The sequence below is a fragment of the Hyperoodon ampullatus genome (genome assembly GCF_949752795.1).
Source record: "Hyperoodon ampullatus genome assembly, chromosome: 11".
Lineage (NCBI taxonomy): Eukaryota > Metazoa > Chordata > Mammalia > Artiodactyla > Ziphiidae > Hyperoodon > Hyperoodon ampullatus.
The window spans coordinates 68530518-68552747 of record NC_136924.1 but is presented as its reverse complement, the minus strand read 5'-3'; the positions used below and the strand labels follow the sequence as shown (position 1 = coordinate 68552747).

General features: G+C 38.0%; 1 protein-coding gene across 1 annotated transcript; it reads left to right on the top strand.

Annotated features, from left to right (window-relative positions):
- Positions 1–2664: 2664 nt before the first annotated feature.
- On the top strand, positions 2665–21460 carry TMBIM4 (transmembrane BAX inhibitor motif containing 4). The gene is made up of 7 exons (XM_079714669.1): positions 2665–2788; positions 11088–11196; positions 12580–12685; positions 13935–13968; positions 16492–16609; positions 20663–20708; positions 21245–21460. The coding sequence occupies exons 1-7, from the start codon at positions 2692–2694 to the stop codon at positions 21449–21451; spliced, it is 717 nt and encodes a 238-aa protein (XP_079570795.1). The 5' UTR covers positions 2665–2691; the 3' UTR covers positions 21452–21460.
- The last annotated feature ends 770 nt before the right edge of the window (positions 21461–22230 follow it).

The following is a 22230-nucleotide window of genomic DNA, read 5'->3' as shown; positions in this document are numbered from 1 at the left end:
TGGTGAATGTGTAGAGATATCTCATTGTGGCACTGATTTGCATTTCTCTGAACATTGAGGGTAAGCATCTTTTTATATGTTTATTAGTAATTTAGTGTGTGTGTGTGTGTGTGTGTGAGTGTGATGCCTGTTTGCCTATTTTTCTGTTGGCTGCCTGTCTCTCTTTTTTTCTTGATTTGTAACAATTGTTTTTATATTCTGGAAAGAAGCATTATGTATATTACATGGGTAGCAAATATCTTCCTCTGTTCTGTGACTTGCTTTTACTCTCTTATAGTGTATTTTGATTACTAGAAGTTCCTCATTTTAATATAGTTTAGTTTGTCAATCTTCTCCTTTGGGGTTAACTGCTAGTTTGTATCTGGTTTCAGAAATCTTTTCTTTCCTCCAAATCATATTTTCCTATATATCATCTTCTCAAAGTTTTATTGTTTTGTCTTTCACATTTACATCCACAATCCATCTGAAATTTACCTTTTGTAAATGGTAAGAGGGAGGAGATCAAATTTTGCTGATGGTGCTTTTAGTCATTAAGACAATGGGTTTGGACTTTCCTGGTGGCACAGTGGTTAAGAATCCGCCTGCCAATTCAGGGGACACGGGTTTGAGCCCTGGTCCAGGAAGAACCCACATGCTGCAGAGCAGCTAAGCTCATCTGCCACAACTACTGAGCCTGCGCTCTAGAGCCCGTGAGCCACGATTACGGAGCCCGCAAGCTACAACTACGGAAGCCCGCGTGCCTACAACCCATGAGAAGCCACCGCAATAAGCCTGTGCGCTGCAACGAAAAGTAGCCCCCGCTCACCACAACTAGAGAAAAGCCGGAGCACAGCAACAAAGACCCAACACAGCCAAAATAAAAAATAAATAAATAAAATATATAAAATTTTTTTAAAAAGCAAAAGAGTATGACATTAAAAAAAAAAAGATGGTGGGTTCCCAGTCCAACTCTGGTTAGTTCTATATAATAAATCCTATTATGACTTTATATTAAATGAGTAATGTGTTTTTGAAATGCTTGTAAAATCATAAAAGGTTTTTTTGCTTGTCTTTATGGAAATGAGGTTAGTTCTTTTTTTTTGTTGGTTTATTTATTTAATTTAATTTATTTATTTTTGGCTGCATTGCTGTGCGTGGGCTTTCTTCTAGTTTTGGTGAGTGGAGGCTACTCTTCTCTGAGGTGTGCGGGCCTCTCATTGCAGTGGTTTCTCTTGTTGTGGAGCACGGGCTCTAGGCACGCGGGCTTCAGTAGTTGTGGCACGCGGGCTCAGTAGTTGTGGCTCACGGGTTCTAGAGCGCAGGCTCAGTAGTTGTGACTCATGGGCTTAGTTGCTCTGCAGCATGTGGGATCTTCCCAGAGCAGGGCTCGAACCTCTGTCCCCTGCATTGGCAGGCGGATTCTTAACCACTGCACCACCAGGGAAGCCCTGAGTTTAGTTCTTTAGACAAAAGCTCCCAATAACATCAAGTTTAAGGATTTGGTTTCAGAATAGACCGTTCCACAGCTATTCTGAGTTCTACTTGCTAAGTCTTTTGAGTGTTATGGTTAAAGTGAGGATGGCAAATGTGGGTGTATCAAAGTAAATGCGTCATAAAAATTCCAAGGGATCCTGGGATGACATTACTCTGTGTATATCTACACCTCATCTTTGTACTGGAATGACAGCAATACCATGAATATTCACTCTGATCCATCGTGTTCGCCACCATCATTTCTTTTATTAGTACAGCAACATCCCTTCTTCCCTGGCTGTGGTCATGACTCTACAATGTATTCTACATTTGGCAGTGATCTGGCCTTTATCTATTCAGCCTCATACTTTGCCATCTGTGCCCTACTCAAACTGAGCTCTGGGCTTCCCTGGTGGCGCAGTGGTTGAGAGTCCGCCTGCCGATGCAGGGGACACGGGTTCGTGCCCCGGTCCGGGAAGATCCCACATGCCGCAGAGCGGCTGGGCCCGTGAGCCATGGCCGCTGAGCCTGCGCGTCCGGAGCCTGTTCTCCGCAACGGGAGAGGCCACAGCAGTGAGAGGCCCGTGTACCGCAGAAAAGAAAAGAAAAGAAAAAAAACCCCTGAGCTTTGCTCCCTGCTCCCCGCCGCTTTGCAGATGTTGGTCCCTTGAGAACCTACCTACAACACTCCACTCTTCCCTGATTGGCTCCGACTTGTCTTCCAGGATTAAGCATTATCTCATTAAGAAAGCCTGGTTTATAGAAAGTGCTCAATAATTTTAGGGATTGTTATTATTAAAAAATAGTGTAAATAAAATCAACTATACTTCAATAAAAATAATGTAATTAAAAGTGTCTCCCTAATGTGATTATTGACAGAGTATATGAATGAGATGGGTATTTGTTGAAAGGAAGGATGAATGGGACTTCGCTTTTATCACTTTTGGCAACTCACCAGGTCAGAAGATTGAAGAAGCTTGTGGAGGAAAATCTGAGAAAACCTTCACTTCAGATGACGCCGAGAATATAACTCGTTTTCTCTCCCACCCTCATCTGAAGCCATCTCCTTTTTCTCAGCCTAACTGAAGTTTTGAGGCGAGATAATCGATTAGTTGGGGCTTGGCTCGGCCTCAGCCGCTCGGCTAGTTGGGTCTGGACAGCTTCCACCGGAAGTGGCTTGGAGGCAGTTGTGCTGGTGTTGTCTCAGCTCGGAAAGGTGGTTGGGTGTGCCGTTCTGACATGGCGGACACTGAGCCCCGCTACCCCTGCTCCTCCATCGAGGACGACTTCAACTATGGCAGCTGCGTGGCCTCCGCCAACGTGCACATCCGAATGGGTAAGTCGCCAGGCCCGTCTCGGCCGCCCCTAGTCGGTCCCGCCGCGCCGCCGGCCTCTGAGGCGAGCATCCTCACCGGCCGGGCTCGGGGGAGAGCGCGGGTGTCCTGGGGTTCAGAGGGCAGCCTTCCCTTCTCCTGCCAGCCCCGCCGGCTCGGAGGAAGAGCGTTCTCCCTCCGCAGGGGCTCAGAGGGAGAGGCGGTGCTCCCCCAGCTGTGCGCTCAGAAACCTGAACCCATCGTGCCTTAAACCCTGTCTTCGGTGGGGAAGGGGACAGTTGAAAACCTCAGTAGCCTGAATTTGGCATCTTTCAGTTAAGAGAAACCTAGGGTTATTTTTTCGGTTAAAATAAGTTTATTATGTTATCATTGTGACATACACGTGAATGGAGTTATCTGCTTGGATGTTTTTGGTTTAGGGGGTGTGAACTTTTTTCCAGGTTCCATGTCCTTGTCTTCTTTGCTGGATTGTAAGAAACTGTGAGGGCAGGGACCATATCTATCTCGTTTACTGTTTTCTCTCTGCAGGACCTAAAACTCAACATAGGTGTGAGTATTATTGAGGCACTTGCTGGAAATGGAAGTTTCCTAGGTCAATCAAAATGCCATGTTAGTTATAAGTTATTATGTAATATCCAGCGGGTAGAAATTATTTTGAATTTAAAATGCTCAGCTTCATGTAAGTGGAATTCATTGTCCGCTCTAGTTCAGCCAATTGATCACAGAAGCTGCAGCAGATTTTCATCCTATCCGGCAGCTGGAACTTGTTCTGGGAGAGGACTTATGAAGCGCTCATGCGCTAAGAATCTTGATCTATATTTCTGGAAGTGAATTTTGGAACTATTTTGGCAATAGAACTCAGTTTTTTTAACAAAAAATTTTTTTAATTGTGGTAAAATACATACTACATTAAAAATTTACCATCTTAACCATTTTTAAGTGTACAGTTCAGTGTGTAGTGTTAAATATATTCACATTGTTATGCAACTAATCACCAGAACTTTTTCATCTTGCAAAACTGAAACTCTGTACCCATCAAACAACTTGCCACTTTCCCCTCTCGCAAGCCCCACCACTCTACTTTTTTTGTTTTATGAATTTGACCACTCTAGAAAACTTCATATAAGTGGAATCATCAGTATTCGTCTTTTTGTGACTAGTATATTTCAATTAGCATATTTTCAGGGTGTGTTTATTTTATAGTATGCGTCAGAGTTTCCTTTTTAAGGCTGAATAATTTTCCATTGTATTATTTGTATATCAGGAAAATACAATTTTCCATTGTATTGCTTCTATTATTGCACCCTCACCAACACTGAGATCATCAAACTTTTTAGTATCTGGCAATCTGGTAGATCAGGGGTTGGCAAACATTTTCTACAAAGGGCCAAATGGTAAATATTTTCAGCTTTGTGGATTCTAAGGACACTGTGGCACAGCTCTGCCATCGTGGTGCAAGAGCAGCTATAGAGGACACACACAGGACAGTGTGACTGTGCCCAGTAACGCCTACAAGGTCAAGTGATGTGCTGGGTTTGGCCCTTAGCTGTAGCTTACTGACTCTTGTTGTGGGTAAAACATGTTATCTTGTTTTAATCTACATTTCTTTAGCTAGGTGAGTGAAGGTGAGCGTTTTTCTTTGTTTACACAACTTTATTGGGCTCCCTGCCAATATTAGGGATATAGCAGTAACCAGATAATATTTCAGTTCTCTAGAGTTGTTATTTGGGTGGAGGAGTGGGGGAGATAGACCCTAAAGAGTCAAGCAAACAAATAGACTACTAACAGTGATAAGTTCTCTGAAGAAAAGAAAGTGATGGAGTAGACTCTAGGGTCTAGAATAGCAGCAATTTTAGTTCAGGAATGGCCAGGAAAAGAACTCGTAAAGGAGATGGCAGTTGTATTGTATTGGAAGGAGCTAGCCAGGTGTATTAGTTATCTATTGCTTTATTAAAAATTATCCCAAATTTTAGACGCTTAAAACAACACATAGTTATTGCCTCACACAGTTTCTGAGAGTCAAGAATCTGGGAGAGGTTTAGCTAGGTGGCTGTGGCGCAAGGTGTCTCATGAGAGTCCACTCAAGGTGTGGGCTGGGACTGCAATCAGCTAAGGCTTGACTAGCCTGGAGGATCCGCTTCCTGGAAACCTCATTCATGCAGATGTTGACAGAGGCCTTAGTTCTTTGCCACATGACATTTCCATAGGCTGCATGAGTGTCATGGGCATGGTGGCTGGCTTCCTCAAGAGCAAGCAATCCGTGAGAGACCATCGAGGAAGCTACAGTGTCTTTTATGACCTAGTCATGGCAGTCCCACACACCATCACATCTTCCTTATTGTATTTATTAGAAGCAAGTTCCTAAGTCCAGTCCACATTCAAGGGGAGGGTATTTAGGCTCCACCTTTTGAAGATGTGTCAAAGAACTTACAGGCATATTTATTTCCCTCTGGCTACAAATTATTTTTCTTTCTTCCACATGCAAGCTAAGACCCTCCAAAAGTCTTATCCTATTATAACATCAGCTCAAAGTTCAGAATCTTGTCATCTAACGGTATGGATGAGGCTCCTTGGCTATGGTTCCTTAAGTATAGCTCCTATGAGTACATTTCCTCTCAGACTCTGTGGAACTAAAGAATTTTTTAATTACCTGTGTCCACACACCCAACATCCAAAGGTGAGACAAGCACAATTTGGTGGTATTTTTGCTAATAATATTCTTCAAAAAACTTTGTGGGTCTCCTGTGATTCTTACTGAGGTTCACTCCACACCCAAATGTCTTAGAGTGAGTTTTGGCTGAGACTGATGAGTGACTATTTCCTCTCAGAAGCCCTATTGTTTGAATGATTTTTTCTGAGGTACAACGTTGGATATTTGTGAGGTTCGTTCTGTTTTGTTTTCTTTTCTTTTTGGCTGCGCCACGCGGCGTGTGGGATCTTAGTTCCCTGACCAGGGCTGGAACTCATTCCCCCTGCAGTGGAAGTGCAGAGTCTTAACCACTGGACCACCAGGGAAGTCCCTTTGTGAGGTTCTAACAAAGGATTTTATCATCACATGCTGTGTCATCTCTTGCATTTTAGTATGAGCAGCAAGAAGGCAGCAAGTGCATGCTCTGTCTGGAAATCTCCTTACTTTGATCACCACTTCATTAGGCACATCTTCTACTTTCCATGTTCCCACAGGTGACAGTGTTGCTAAATTTTTTGACAGTACATAACAAGGATTCTGTTTCCTCCAGTTTCCATAAGATTTTCCCCTTTTTAAGTCCTTACCCACAGCCTCCATAAAGGCGTCATCCTTCTATAGTCTCTTCAAGGCTCTTTGAGCTTTTACCTCAAAGACCTACCTACTTCTACCCACTACCTGGTTCCAAAGCCTCTTTCATATTTTAGGTTTTTGGTACAGCAGCATCCCACTTCCAGGTACCAAAATCTGTATTAGTCTTTATTGCTGTGTAACAAATTACCACAAAACTTAGTGGCTTGAATAAATGTTTATTATCAGTTTCTAAGAGCCAGGTAGCTGAGAGATTCTAGCTCAGGATTTGTCATAGGTGTAGTCAGGATGCTGGCTGAGGCTGCAGTCATCTGAAGTCCTGACTGGTGGTGACGGATACGTTTGCAGGAAGGCACACTCACATCACTATTAGCAGAAGGCTTCAGTTTCTCACTGGCTGTTGGCAGGAGACCTCACTTTCTCATGGATCTTTCCAGAGGGCTGCTTGAGATTTCTCACAACATTGGCAGCTGGCTTCTCCTACGGTGTTCATTCTCAGTGGGGACAGTATTGCCTCCAAGAGGGTGAAAATTGGTTCCTGAGGTGGAGAGCAAAAAATCTCAGGTATTTCAATGGTTTGTAGCCTTCCAAAGAGTTGTGATACATAAACATATGTACAGTATATTTGTGGCATTAAATTTTTTTTTTTTAATTTGGCCATGCCACTTTTGGGATGTGGCTTTTGAGATCCTAGTTCCCCGACCAGGGATTGAACCTGGGCCCCCAGCAGTGAAAGTGTGGAGTCCTCACCACTGGACCGCCAGGGAAGTCCCTGTGGCATTAACATTTTATTGGAGGGCTATTAGGATAAAAACGTTCAGAAGGCTTCTTAGATGGGCAACAAAAAAAGGTTGATAAACACTGCTCTAGAGCAAGTGATCTAAGAAAGAGCAAGTAGGTAGCCATATTGCCTTAAAAATTTTTTTTATTGAGGTATAGTTGACAGGTGTTGCCTTTTATGACTTAGAAATAATACACACTGCCACTTCTGCCTTATTCTTTTTGTTAGAAGTGAGTCACTTGAAGGGAGTGTCAAAAGTTAAACCATCATTTCATGTAAAGAATGATAAGGGCATTTCAGGCAGAGGAAACAGCAAGGGCAAAGGCCCAGAAGCAGGAAGGATTTGGCATGTTTGGGGAACATAAAGGTGGCTAGTGAGGGTAATGCATGGTGAGGAAAAGGAAGAGTAGTATGAGATGAGGTTAGAGAGGTTCCATATCATGTAGGGCCTGTAGGCCCCATAAAATCTTCAAAATTTTATTCTAAGTTTAAGGGACACCATTAAAAGTAGTTAAGCAGGGAGTCACGTGATATGGATTACTTTACAAAAAGATTGCTGACAGCTGTGGAGAATGGGTTGGGACTACAGGTGGGACCAGTGAAAGCGTAGAGACCAATTAGAAGGCTGCTCTAATAGTCCAGGTGAGAGATCATAAGACTGACTGGAGAGGCTGCAGAGGAGACCAAAGAGGTGGTCGACTTTGCAGGTGGAAGCTATGGTAGTTGTTGATGGATTGGGAAAAGGGAGGGGAATGAGAGATGACTCCTACATTTTTGGCTTTTTGGGGGATGTTGGTGCTGGTTACAGATTGGGTAGAAATGAAGAGTTCCTGGTTTAGCCTGTTAAGTTTGAGTAGAAAGGGGAGAAGTAGAAGGGGAGAAATTAGGACTCAAAAAAAAAAAAAAAAAGAAATTGAAAGATTGCTGTTTGGCTTGTTTTCTTTTCATATCAGATCTTTTATTTTTCCCTGTGAGCTGCTTATGTATATCTTTTGCCACTTTTTATGTTAGTTATTCAAAATGGGTGTAAGGTGTTACTTTTTGTGAGATTTGATTTAAGTTCTCATTTTTAAAGAGTGTAGAAAAACTGTGATCTAGAATATCTGCATAAGGATTATTTTTATGGTGAATTTATTGGCTTAACATAGGTTTCTTTTTTTCTTGATTTATTTTACTTTTGGCTGAGTTGGGTCTTCGTTGCTGCGTGTGGGCTTTCTCTAGTTGCGGCGAGCGGGGGCTACTCTTCGTTGCGGTGCGCAGGCTTCTCTTGTTGCGGAGCACAGGCTCTAGGTGCACGGGATTCAGTAGTTGTGGCTCGCGGGCCCTAGAGCGCAGGCTCAGTAGTTGTGGCTCGCGGGCCCTAGAGCGTGAGCTCAGTAGTTGTGGCACACTGGCTTAGTTGCTCCGCAGCATGTGGGATCTTCCTGGACCAGGGCTTGAACCCGTGTCCCCTGCATTGGCAGGCGGATTCTTAACCACTGCGCCACCAGTGAAGCCCCCTGCATAGGTTTCTTTAAAATGTTTTTCTATTACAAAAGTAATAAATATTTATTGGTGATATATTAAAAAAACAGATTAGCAAAGAACTGAACATGGAAATCACCCTCAGTCATACTGCCCAAAGAAAACCATTATTAACACCTTCACTTGTATTCTTCCGGTCTTTTATCACATATGCACTTGTGCACATGCACATATACAAATAAACATTAAACACACTGTTTTGACTGTAGAACAGGTCCATAAAATGTTAAGGATTAACACTGACTTTTCACTGCTTAACTGAGAATATATATTATGTGCAATGGGTTTGAATTACATAAGGTACATTGTAGGGTATCAGAAGTAAAGAATATGATTTTTTTTACAGTCCAGAAAATCCCTTGGGGGAATAATGGTTTGACCTTTGGTTTAGAATTAAATTTGCGGAAACATAGCCCAAATAATTGCCTATGGCAGATTCTTTGCTTTTGTGAAAAAGGCAGAAACAACTTCCCAAAGCTTGCAGACATCAGGGCCTTTTTAAGAAAGTAAGTTGTAGATTGGTTGTGGAGATGAACACTATTTATCTCCTTTTTGTTCAAGATTACCTCTGCCTAGGCCAAAGTAGGACTGAGTCTCACTGTGACTGTGAGTCACTGGTTACGATATACGTTCATTAAAACCTGTTTAAGGGCTTCCCTGGTGGTGTAGTGGTTGAGAGTCCGCCTGCCAATGCAGGGGACACGGGTTCGTGCCCCGGTCCGGGAAGATCCCGCGTGCCGCGGAGCGGCTGGGCCCGTGAGCCATGGCCGCTGAGCCTGCGCATCCGGAGCCTGTGCTCCGCAACGGGAGAGGCCACAACAGTGAGAGGCCCGCGTACCGGGGGAAAAAAAAACCTGTTTAAGACATGAGGAAAAACTCACTATGTTTTGGAAAGGGTGCCAGAAGGAAACACTGATTAAGATTTAATTGCGGGGCCTTTAAGAATTAAATCTTTAGTATTTATGAAAATTCCCTTATTCTTATAAAATATTTATTTTATTACTCGATATTTGGCAGACATACCGTCAAAGCACTTCATCATTCCTTGAGGAACCAGGTCTTTGGTAGGAATTTTTTTCAAAGAGAACATTTATCATATTCGCGTTGTCATGAGAGTCAAGAGACAATATCACATCTTTTGTTGGGTAAAAGTCATTCAATAATGTTTTTCTTGCCTAAGAACAATGCTCTATAGAAGTTATGTGGCTCCATTATTGTTTCAGAATAAGACCTTTTCCCTGACTGGCAAGATTCACTTTTCATTAATTCAATATAAGTTTATTTAAAAGCAAATAAAATTTAATGAGTATTTATTCTGTGCCAACTCCTTGGCTGGGTGCTAGGAGTATAAAAATGAATATTATTATTCTATTATTAGGGAGCTTTTTAGTCTTTATAGTCTAATAGTGAAAGACAAGTAGACTTATCACTATAAAATAAAGTGACTAGAAGTATATTTAGGGTCCCTTGGGAACATGAGGAGGAACATTTAATTCAGACTGGGGAACTGAGAAAGGCTGAATTTTTTTTTTTAACATTTATTTATTTATTTGTTTGGCTACATCGGGTCTTAGTTGCGGCCTGTGGGATCTTTTAGTTGCGGCATGCAGGCTCTTAATTGTGGCATGCCAGATCTAGTTCCCTGACCAGGGATGGAACATAGGCCCCCTGCAGTGGGAGTGCCGAGTCTTAACCAATGGACCAATAGGGAAGTCCCGAGAAAGGATGAAAGATGATTAGCAGTTTGTTAAGGAGAGATGAGAACTGTTGTTAATGTTTTTTTATTTCTGAAGCTGGTGGTGAGTTGGGTGTTCAGTGTATCATTTATGTCATCTGTAGCTCAGAAGACGTTAATAAGTATTTTTAGATCATTAGGCCTTGGAGTTGATATATGGATGTCGGTAATATTTTGAAAGTAAGAATTTCTTATATAGAAACTAGAGGTAAAGGTACTAGAAGTGAGAAATAAAAATAGGTGAGTGAAAGTAAGTTTAAATATTGTTTGCCTTTTATGGAGAATTTCATTTTGGGGAAACATTTGTATTGCTTGGAAATTAAGATTTCCTTTTTAATTTTATATCTAACCATATGCTTTCTATTCCTGCTTTTCAGTTTCAACATAGCTTCGTTCTTTAAATTGTTCTGTTTCTAATCTTTTGCTTTGTTGTACGTTTTACAAATATGCATTTAATGTTTTTTTATTTTGATGAAAACATTTGTATTCTGGCCCATTAACTTAATTTTTTTTAAGCTCATGCTTCCTGGAGGATAGTTATCACTTAAAATTTTTTATTTTTTTGGGAGGCATTTTTTTGTTTTTAGTTTTAGTTACAGATTGCATTATTTGGATTAAGATTTAAAAAAGAATTCAGGGTTTCCCTGGTGGCGCAGTGGTTGAGAGTCCGCCTGCCGATGCAGGGGACACGGTTTCGTGCCCCGGTCCGGGAAGATCCCACATGCCGTGGAGCGGCTGGGCCCGTGAGCCATGGCCGCTGAGGCTGCGCATCTGGAGCCTGTGCTCCGCAGCGGGAGAGGCCACAACAGTGAGAGGCCTGCATACCACACACACAAAAATAAATAAATAAAATAAAATAAAATAAAATAAAATAATAAAAAAGAATTCATATAACAATTTAATGTTTCTAAGAAGACATTTGATCTTGCTGTTCTCTGATAAATGCTTAAGAAAATAGTCATGTGTAACTTTTTTCTCTTTCAGCCTTTCTAAGAAAAGTCTACAGCATCCTTTCTCTGCAAGTTCTCTTAACTACAGTGACATCCATGCTTTTTTTATACTTTGATTCTATACGGACATTTGTTCATGAAAGGTAAGGTAATGACATGGTTCTGACTCATTTTCAGCCGTTGCATATCACTGAAAGGGCATAATATGAACAAAGTTAGTTTTTTTTTTTTTCTATTAACTTTTAAGGTTAGAACGTAAAAAAGGTTCATTATTAACTCTTGTAAATAAGTTTTAATAAGGAAAATGTTCTACAATATGGTATTTACCTCTAAACTTTTTAGCTTAATTTCATAGGGTTAAATCCTCATCTCCTGGAATAGTATTAAGAATTTTTAACTGTGTGTGCAGTTTTTTTAAGTCTTAGTTTTTTGTGTGTTTATTAGACTTATGTCCTGTCCCCAAAGCCCAAGACAGTGCTTGAAAAGTAAAGATACTTAAAAAAAGTTTAACTTACCTTAGTGTTGGATCACAACTAGGAAAATTTCACTGAAAAGTTTTCAAAGGAGTTCCATATGATTCATCCCTAATTTGTTTAAGATCTGACCTCCAAAATAATTATTTCCATGGCTAAAAGTAATATAGGTTCTTTATATTAAAGGAAAGGAAAAGTAGAGAATGAATATTTTCTTAGAAGTAGATAATTTCTATTCTCCCTTTACGAAAGGGGAATCTTGAACTATTAGTTTGCTATTTAGAGTAAAGTTCTTTAATTTAAATTACAGCTATATAGTAAATACCCTAAAAAAAGTAGTTAGGTACAAAATTGATTTATTATTTAATAGTTTTTATGTATTGTATTTTAGTTTAAAAAAGCAGTATGCTAATTGCAAAAATTATTCAAGTATGTTAGAAGTTCATGAAGTAAAAAGGCTAAGTCTTCCCCATTCATTGTGGGGAAGATTCTTCTTTTTTTTTTAATTAATTTATTTTTTTAATTTATTTTTGGCTGCGTTGGGTCTTTGTTGCTGCTCACGGACTTTCTCTAGTTGCAACACATGGCATGGGGGCTACTCTTTGTTGCAGTGTGTGGGCTTCTCATTGCAGTGGCTTCTCTTGCGGAGCCTGCGGGCTTCAGTAATTGTGGCACGTGGGCTCAGTAGTTGTGGCTCACAGGCTCTAGAGTGCAGGCTCAGTAGTTGTGGTACACGGGCTTATTGCTCTGAGGCATGTGGGATCTTTCCGGACCAGGGCTCGAACCCGTGTCCTCTACATTGGCAGGCAGATTCTTAACCACTGCGCCACCAGGGAAGTCCCTGTGGGGAAGATTCTTTGTCTTCCTGCTCCTCCCCATCTCACAGTCCTCAAATATTCCCCATGGAAAAATAATTTATTTTGACAGTTTGGTGTAGATCCTTTCAGATTTTTTTTTCCCTGTACTTTCACAAATACATAGACAAATTTTATTAAATTGGATAAAACTATAGTATTTTTTAACTTGAGAATGATTTAATTTTTTGTCTTTCAGTCCTGCCTTAATTTTGGTGTGTGCCCTTGGATCTTTGGGTTTGATTTTAGCCTTGACTTTAAACAGACATAAGCATCCCCTTAACCTGTACCTGCTTTTTGGATTTGTGAGTACTTTGACAATATCTGTTCCTTTAACATTTATTCCTGAGTTTTAGATTTATTTATTTAATTGAATGCGTATATATATGTTACAGTAACAGGACAAAATTAATGAGTTTTTTTAAAAAATTCAAGGCTTTACCTTTATGATAATCTTCTATCAGATAAAATCTAACTAGAGTAAGCATATAAAACAAAGATATGTAATTAAGGGGAAAGAGAAGCTAGAGGATGAAGCTCAATATCCCTAACTCTTATTTAGGATATGAGTTTAGCTACTTTTGACATGGCTTAAACAATGACAAAATAACAATGGCTTAAACAAGATGGTTTACTTCTCTTTCATATAAAAATCTGAGTGACTCTTTAGGGAAGTTCTCAGGGGCCCATTCATCTGCTATGGTTCAGACATTTCTAAAGTGTTGCATGGTATAAGATAGCTCACCACCATATCTACATTCTATCCATTTATTTAAAAAAATGAAAAGAGAAAGGAGAGAGGAAGCCTTTTTGCTTTTTGAAGTTGTATGCCTCTCTGCTCACATTCTGTTGACTAGAATATAGTCTTGTGACCAGATCTAGCTGCAAGGGAGGCTGAAAAATGTAATGATTAACCTGAACAGTTGTGTGTTGAGGCAAAAATTCTGTTACTAAGGAAGAAAGAAAAAAAGAATATTCAGAGACAGTTTCAAGACTCTGCCACACCAAAGTACTACTTAAATAATTTATTCTTCCTGTGTTTGTGTGAGGTAGTGAGGTTTTTATAAATGTGCATGTGATTTGCAGTTTCATTTTTATTTATATTATAGTGAGTGAGAAAAATAGAATTTTCCATATTACTTTTAGAATCTTCCTGTTACAGATATGAAAAATCTAGTTGAGTTCAAGGAGTAATGCGATCACAGTTAGAATCTAAATATTCTCACAGGAGTTCCCTGGCAATCCAGTGGTTAGGACTTAGCGCTTTCACTGCCGTGGCCTGGGTTCAGTCCCTGGTCAGGGAACTAAGATCCTGCAAGCTGTGCTGCACAGCCAAAAAAAAAAAAGGAATTCTGAATATTCTCACTTAATACATTGAGGTCTCATTTCATTATGGTGGGCTTATTATCTGTCCCATATACTTCACAAGGCTGCTCTGAAGCTAAAATGAGATCATGCATATGGAATCACATTGAACTCCTGGAAATTAGAACATGTGCATAACATAGTATAAATTTTACATGCATCTATGTAATTTCAATTTCTTTTTCTTAGACACTGTTGGAAGCTCTGACTGTGGCCTTCGTTGGTAAGCCATAATTGCGCTTCCATATGTTACAGTAACTTTTTAATGTGGGTAAATGTTTTGGATAAAAACGTGTTTGGGGCTAAAGCTTACCATCATGGAATGTCATATTAAAAAATATGGCATAGGATAAAGAATTCCTAAAATATAAGCAAAAATTAAATGTTTATGTAGTTAACTGAGTTTAGAGGAAGTGGAAAAGAATTAGGAAAACAATAGGAATAAGAACAGTATTCATTTTGTTTATCCATTTGTGAAAATAAGACAACCATAGCTAATCTTTTCCCTTATTTAAAGGGAGCTTAGAAGAACTGATAACATGTTTGGAGCCATGTACTTTCATCACATAAGCTCAGTATCTCAAATTGTCTGCATTGAACTGTACTTTATTATATCCTCATATTTCATCAAATGGCACTACAAGAAACAGTGTTCATTTCTGTTTGGTATTAAATATATATTTAAAAGGAAGTATCTGTTATAGTTACTTGATGTACTCTATGTAATGCCTCAAGTAAAAAGTTTTGTGATTTATTAACAATAAAAATTCTGATTAACTCAATGATTAATCTGGCATACTAAAAAGATCAGAATTGACTATTACTCTCAATAACAGTAAATTGTTGATCCTTATTATTAATATATTTATCTCTTCCTATTTTGTCATTACTGTTTTTAACTTTTTTATGCCAGTTTTATTGAATCTATTTTTTGGTAATTCATCTCTTCCTTTTATAAAAGAATCAGAATATAAATAAATAATAATAACAAAAAAAATAGGATTGAAATTTCTCAGCATAGAAAGGAAGTATTATTAATATTTACTTATTATTAGTGTTATGATCTATTAATGTTACTATTAATGTTATTATCAAGTCCATCTCTCTCGTCTCTGACTCCCACCATTTGTAAGGGATGTAGGACAGAGATTTATTTCAGGGTTATTGGAATCCACCTAATCTTACACTGAAATTTCTAATGAGAAGCAGAAGTGATTTCATGGTTTACTTTTTCTTTGTTCATCTTCCTAACCCTGTAATGGCATAAGTAGAGAAAGTCCAATTAGTTAGCATTTAGGAATAGAAAGAACTGAATAATTAATCCCCCTCAAATTAAAAATTACTTAAATGGGGCTTCCCTGGTGGCGCAATGGTTGAGAGTCCGCCTGCCGATGCAGGGGACACGGGTTCGTGCCCCGGTCCGGGAAGATCCTACATGCTGCGGAGCGGCTGGGCCCGTGAGCCATGGCCGCTGACCCTGCGCGTCCGGAGCCTGTGCTCTGCAACGGGAGAGGCCACGACAGTGAGAGGCCCGCGTACCGCAAAAAAAAAAAAAAAATTACTTAAATGGTTTTGGGTTCAAAGCACATAATTTCCTTTAAAGAGGTTATAATTTAGTATTCTGTTAAAATGTTAAGCAGTTGTATTACAATAGCCATAGTCAATCCAGATGGTCATTCTAAAACTTCAGAAGGGAATTCAATATATATTCAGTAAACCCCCAATAATGTACTCCAAGATAAAACAGATTTGGATATAAAGCAATTAGTGGTTGGTTTCTGTTCCCTATGGTGTTGGTAAATGGCAGACAGCCCCAGACAGCCCCAATATTTTTCTTGCCTAGGAATTCCCAGCCAGCCACAGGACCCAGAACCATCCCTACTGACATATATTTTTTAACTTTTTATTTTATATTGGAGTATAGTTAATTAACAATGTTGTGTTAGTTTCAGGTATACAACAAAGTGATTCAGTTATACACATACATGTATCTATTCTTTTTCAAATTCTTTTCCCAATTAGGTTGTTATAGAATATCCTATTGATATTTAAGTCAGAGTTGACAGTTACCACTGTCAACTATGGTGATAAACTGCAGTGGGGACAGAAATGGGTGAGAATCATTTCACCATATCCCCCAAACTCCTAAACCAACTAGTTGCGTAATATCTCTCTAGTCATTTCTTTAACTTCATAATAACGTGACCCCTTATGTTGCATATTTTGGAGCCTGTTTATTGCACTATGGGTGTGGTTTTACTGTACCAGTATTGAAGACTGAATAAGGAATCTTTCCATAATTGTTTTTATTAGCAAGTAGTACAGGACAAAATAAGGCATTTCTGTTATATGACAGACAAAAAACTTTTTTTTTACATCCTCCCATACACTAATATTTCTTTTTTTAAAAAATAGAAGTATAGTTGATTTATAATATTTTATTAGTTTCAAGTGTACAAAGAAACCAATACTTTTTCTATTTAACATCTTTATTGGGGTATAATTACTTTACAATGGTGTGTTAGTTTCTGCTTTATAACAGAGTGAATCAGCTATACATATACATATATCCCCATATCTCCTCCCTCTTGCGTCTCCCTCCCACCCTCCCTATCCCACCCCTCTGGGTGGTCACAAAGCACCGAGCTGATCTCCCTGTGCTATGTGGCTGCTTCCCACTAGAAAAAAACTTTTATATTGAGTATGTTTATATGTATTTTAAATCAGTGTTTTGTAATTTTTACAGTTACTTTCTATGATGTGTATATTGTTCTGCAAGCTTTTATACTGACTACTGCAGTATTTCTTGGTTTGACTGTATGTACTCTACAATCTAAGAGAGATTTCAGCAAATTTGGAGCAGGGTAAGTTATATATGTCATGGTTATGATAGATAAGTATATTTAGTATTATCTAGTTTTGAGAGAAGTTCTATACTGTTAGCTTTGGATACTTTAAAAATAGAGGGTAATGAGAGGTTATCCCTTTGAGTACTAGAGCCAGGCCCTACTCTCCCAGAGCATGCTAGGAGATGGAAAGTGGCTTTGAGTCTTTTGCTTCCCCCGTATTGAAAGGGAAGTGAATGCGAAAAAAATTAAGCCTTTTAGAGAGGCTAGGCTTGCATGCTTTATAAATGGTATGAAATTTACCTAAATTTTTTAGATCTTTGTCTTAGCATAAATGTTACCAAATGTTACCATCTACATCTTTGTGGCAAAAGCAAGGTAATTGTGACCCAGGAGTCTGCATGAACTTTAAAATCTTTTTGATCCATCTAAATTAACCTGTATCATTCTTCAAACTAATTAATATAGGGAATGATCCTTTTTATACTAGGATCATGGTACTGTATCGCCCTCACCTTGGTAAGAATGCATAGACTCTTTCCTAAGTTCACAATGGCCTTCTGTTGGCACATAATCACTCAAACATTTTCTGTTCTTTTTCCGGTTACAACACTAAAAATTTACAAGTGGTCTAGTTTTACAAAACTTTCTTTCCTCCCCCATTTTTTTCTGGTAATCCAGATTACCAGAAGTCTCTATGGGGGTAAAATATAGTTGGTCAGCCAACACTGACAATTGTGCAGGATGCTTATAGTTGTATTAGAATGGAGTTTGATTTAGGGAGAGGCAACATTTTTTTTTCCTTTCCTGTCTTATATGTATGTTGGGGGGGATGTTTTTTATATATTTGTATGTTGTATATAATTTATGATGTATATGTAGTTTCTCTCTCTGCTTCTTCCCATCCCTATCTCCATATGCACCCCTTCCTCCCATCCGCTCTACTATAGTCTCTAGAACTCCTTATATATCTTCCTTATATTTTAGCCTCTTCAGAATAAATTCTTTCTTCTTCCTTACCTCAGCTGAAACTCAATTCCTCCCTGAGAACACTGTTCTCAAGCTGCTCATTCCCCACACCCTATGTTGTTTGGGATGGGGGGTTAGTATTGAAAACTGCTTCAGTCCCTTAATGCTCCTTTCATTATTCCTCAGCATGCTGGACATTCATTGCTTTAAGGTTTATGCTGTCTGGCTATATGCTTCATACTCTTGCTCATTACTATTACTCATTCCCTTTTTGGTCAAGCCTCCCTCATGCTTTAAAGACGTTTGCGTCAAACTGCATTTTAGGCCCATCCATCACCTTAGCTTCTTGATATCTCTGGACCTCTTCTACTTTGGCAGCTTTCATCTTCCTGCCGTGTCCACATCATAGACATCACATCGTAGTGATTGTCATCACTAGGGGTTGTTCCATTGCTGAAGTCTTAAATATCAGTGTCTCATTTTCTTTCTTCACCTTCTGTCCTCTATTTCTTTCATTTCTTTACTCCCACAACACCTGTCTCCTATGCCTGTTCTTCAGCTACTGCTATTGCTGTTATAAACCACTCTTCATCTCAGACCTAAGTGTCACATGTCTTCTACTTAACATCCATGAAATTCTGCCAGACTAACTTACTAGCTTACAAGTAGGTAAACTTTCAGTTGCTTTACAGTTCTTAATACCACCTTTCCCATACTCCTTGGTGCAGAAGCTTTGGAGTTTCCCTAGGGTTTAAGTATGAAAAAGCAGGTCCTGAGTCCTTTTCAATCCTGAAGGATCTATACATTGAGGTGGCAAGATACATCAGTCTAACTTAAGTATAACAGATGTATCCAAGAAATTCTGTGGCCATTCCAGCAAGAAAACTGAGAGCTGGAATCTCACCATGCCCTTGATTCACCAAAGTGGATTGTAATATTATGTATGTTTAATTTCTGATTTAATTCTGTTGTTAACATATTTTATATGATTTCAGTCTTTTGGCATTTATTAAGATTCATTTTATGATATCGGTAAATATTCTTTGTGTACTAGAGGAGAATGTATATTTTGCTGTTGTTAGATGAGTGTTTAATAAATGTCAATTAGGTCAAGTTGCTTGATAGCATTATTCAAGTCTTCTGCAGGCTTACTAATTTTCTGCCTGCTTATTCTGTCAGTTAATGTGAAAGTGGTGTTGAAATCTCCAACTACAAGTATGGCTTGGTTTGTTTCTCCTATTCTGTAAGTTTTGCTTCCTTTTATTTGAAGCTCTGTTTTTATATGCATACATATTCACGATTGTATGTCCTCTTGATGATCCCCTTATCATCATGAAGGGGTTATCTCTGGTAATATTTTTGCCCTAAAATCTACTTTGTTAAGATAGCCACCCCAGCTTTCTATTGATTGTGTTAACGTGGTATATCTTTTTCCATCCTTTTATATTTAGCTTATTTGTGTCTTTAGAGTTAAAATCGTTTTCTCGCAGGCAGCATATGGTTGGATCTTACTTTTTGTCCAATCTGATCATCTCTGCTATTAATTGGCTTGTTTAGACCATTTATATTTAATGTGATTTTTGATATGGTTGGACTTAAGCCTACTCTGTTGCCACTTGTTTTCTTTCTGTTTGTCCTATCTATTCTTTGTTACTTTGTTTCTTTTCTCCTCTTTTCTTTTGGATTATTTAATTCCATGTATCTCCTTTATTAGTTATTAGCTGTAGTTCTTTTAAATAGAGGTTGCTTTAGGTTTTACAGTATACATCTTTAAATCATCATAGTCTGCCTTCAAGAATATACCATTTCATGCACAGTATACTTAGGTTGCTTCTCTTTACCTTTGTGCTATTGTTGCCATAACTTAGTTCCACATATGTTATAAACCTCATGATACATTGTTATTATTATTTTTGCTCTTTTATTTTTAAATCTTTAAGAGATTTAAAATATAGACAAAGCCTTTTATGTTCACCCACATATTTACTGTTTCTGTTGTTCTCCATTTCTTTGTGTAGATCCAAATTTCCGTCTGATACTTTTCTGAGGGATTTCATTTTAACATTTCTTATAGTGCTGGTCTGTTGGTGTCAGCTTTTGAGTGTCTGCAAAAAAAATCTTCATTTTACTTCTGTTTTTGAGAGTAGTTTTTGCTGGTGCAGAATTCTAGGTTTGGGTTTTTTCTTACTTTCAGTACTCTAAAGATGTCACTCCACTGTATTCTGGCTTGTGTAGTTCTGACAAGAAGTCTGCTTTTTTATCTTTGTGCCTCTACATAATATGTCTTTTATCCCCTAAATACCTTTAACATTTTCTTCGTAATTTTCAGTAATATGATTAACATTTTCAGTAATCTGATTATGATATTCCTTGGTGTGTTTTTCTCACGTTTCTTCTGCTTCTTGGATCTGTCAGTGTAAAGTTTTAATCAAATTTGGAACATTTTTGGCCATTATTTCTTCAACCATTTTTATGTTCCCCTTCTTCCTCCTCTCTGTTGAGACTCCAACTACATATTTGCTAACCTTCTTGATGTTGTCCCACAGTTCCCTCGTGCTCTGTTCATTTTTTTTTCCTAGTCTTTTTTTCTCTGATTCATTCTGGTTAGTGTCTGTTGCTGTTTTCAAGTTCAGTAATCTTCTTCAGTGTCTAAACTGTTGTTAACCCCAATCACTCTAATGGATATGCATGTTCACAGAATAATTTGTTACTGTTATTTGGTTAAAAAAGGGCAATTAAAAAAAAAGGCAATTTTGTTTCATTTGTTCATTTATAGATTTTCTAGAAGTTCTATAGCTCTAGAAGAATTAAAATACTTCTAATGATTTTTGGCTTATGTCAATATTTATGTTCCAATTGAAAACTTTAAAAATGATACTCTTAACTAGTTTTGTACCCATAAAAACAAATGTTGAATAGATAGCTGTTCTTTCCATTTCTGGGTGTTCTACAGTATTCATTGTACAGTAAAGAATTCTTACATTTCAATTATTCTTTGGCAAATATCAGGATGGATTTATTTCTTCAGAAAATGTTGAATGGGTTTACAAAGTTTTTTGGTTAGGAACAATATTCTAAATTATTAATATTTTGTTTTTATAGACTATTTGCTACTTTGTGGATTTTGTGCTTGTCAGGAATCTTGAAGGTAAGTTGTTTTAGGATGGTAACTTGAAATATAAATAATCTCAAAAAGCTATAAGGAGCATCTTATGGTCAGACACTTGGTTATAATTATCTGGGAACATTTGTATGTAGAATGATTTTAAAATGATATTTTAAAAAATCAAGGTCTTATGCCAATATTATTGATGGAAAGGAAGATGAATGAACAAATGAGTTAAATTACATAGAAAGAGGCCCTCACTTGTAATTGCTAACCTTCAAGTGGCACATGTAATTCTGAATAAGAAATATATTTTAAATTATTTATATTTGGAATGCTACTGTTCAAAGTCAGGTGGGTAATTTAATAAAAGGAGGATATCCATTGGTTCATCCATTCACCCTTTCATACAACAGTAGTGGACCTGCCTTGCCTTTTTCTACTTTTAACATTTGTATTCAAAGTTGTACAGAATTATTAAATACATAGGTAGAATATATACCTTAAGAGCAAGTAACTTAAGTATTCTTAATGCTGTTTTTAAATATAAAATTATTATTTTAATCTCTTGCCTATAGTTATTTTTTTACAGTGAGACAGTGGAGTTGGTCTTGGCTGCTGTGGGAGCCCTTCTTTTCTGTGGATTCATCATCTATGACACACACTCCTTGATGCATAGGCTGTCACCTGAAGAGTATGTATTAGCTGCCATCAGCCTCTACTTGGATATCATCAATCTATTCTTGCACCTGTTGCGGGTTTTGGAAGCAGTTAATAAAAAGTGATTGAAAGCAGTGTATAGAAACTGATTCATTAAGTAATAAAGTTTGAGATGTAACTATTAAATACTTTTAAGATTTTATTTGTATGCCATGTACTATATTATAAAGTATAAATCTCCTTATACTGGGAGATTTTAATCTTATTTAGAAAGGAAAAAGTATAAAAGATAAATTCCAGAGAATTATTCAGTATTAAAATTATATTAAAATGTTAATGACATTTCATTATAAAATAATATATTAAAAACTAAAATTCTGCTTGACAGATATTTTGACATAAAATTTAATTTAATATTATTAGTTTTTTAAAGTATAGGTTTCATTTAAAAATTATAGCAGTATACCAGTGACCAGTAAAACTTCGGTAAATTACTGACTGCATTAGCTTGCTAGGGTGTCATAACAAAGTACCAAAGCACCAAAGAGCGCGTGGCTTAAACAGAAATTTATTTTATTACAGTTTTGGAGGTTAGAAGTCTGAGATCAAGGTGTCAGCAAGGGTTGGTTTCTTCTGAGGTCTGTCTCTCTCTTGGCTGGTAGATGGACATCTCCGTCTTCACGTGGACTTCTCTCTGTACTGGTCTGTGTCCAAATTTCCTCTTCTTATAAGGACACCAGTCATATTGGATTAGGGCCTATCCTAATAACCTCATTTTACTTTAATTACCTCTTCATAAAGATTCTATCTCCAAATACAGTCACATTCTGAGGTACTAGGAGTTAGGACTGCAGTGCTCCTAATGTTTGTGTCCCCCCAAATAATTTGTTGAAACCTAATGCCC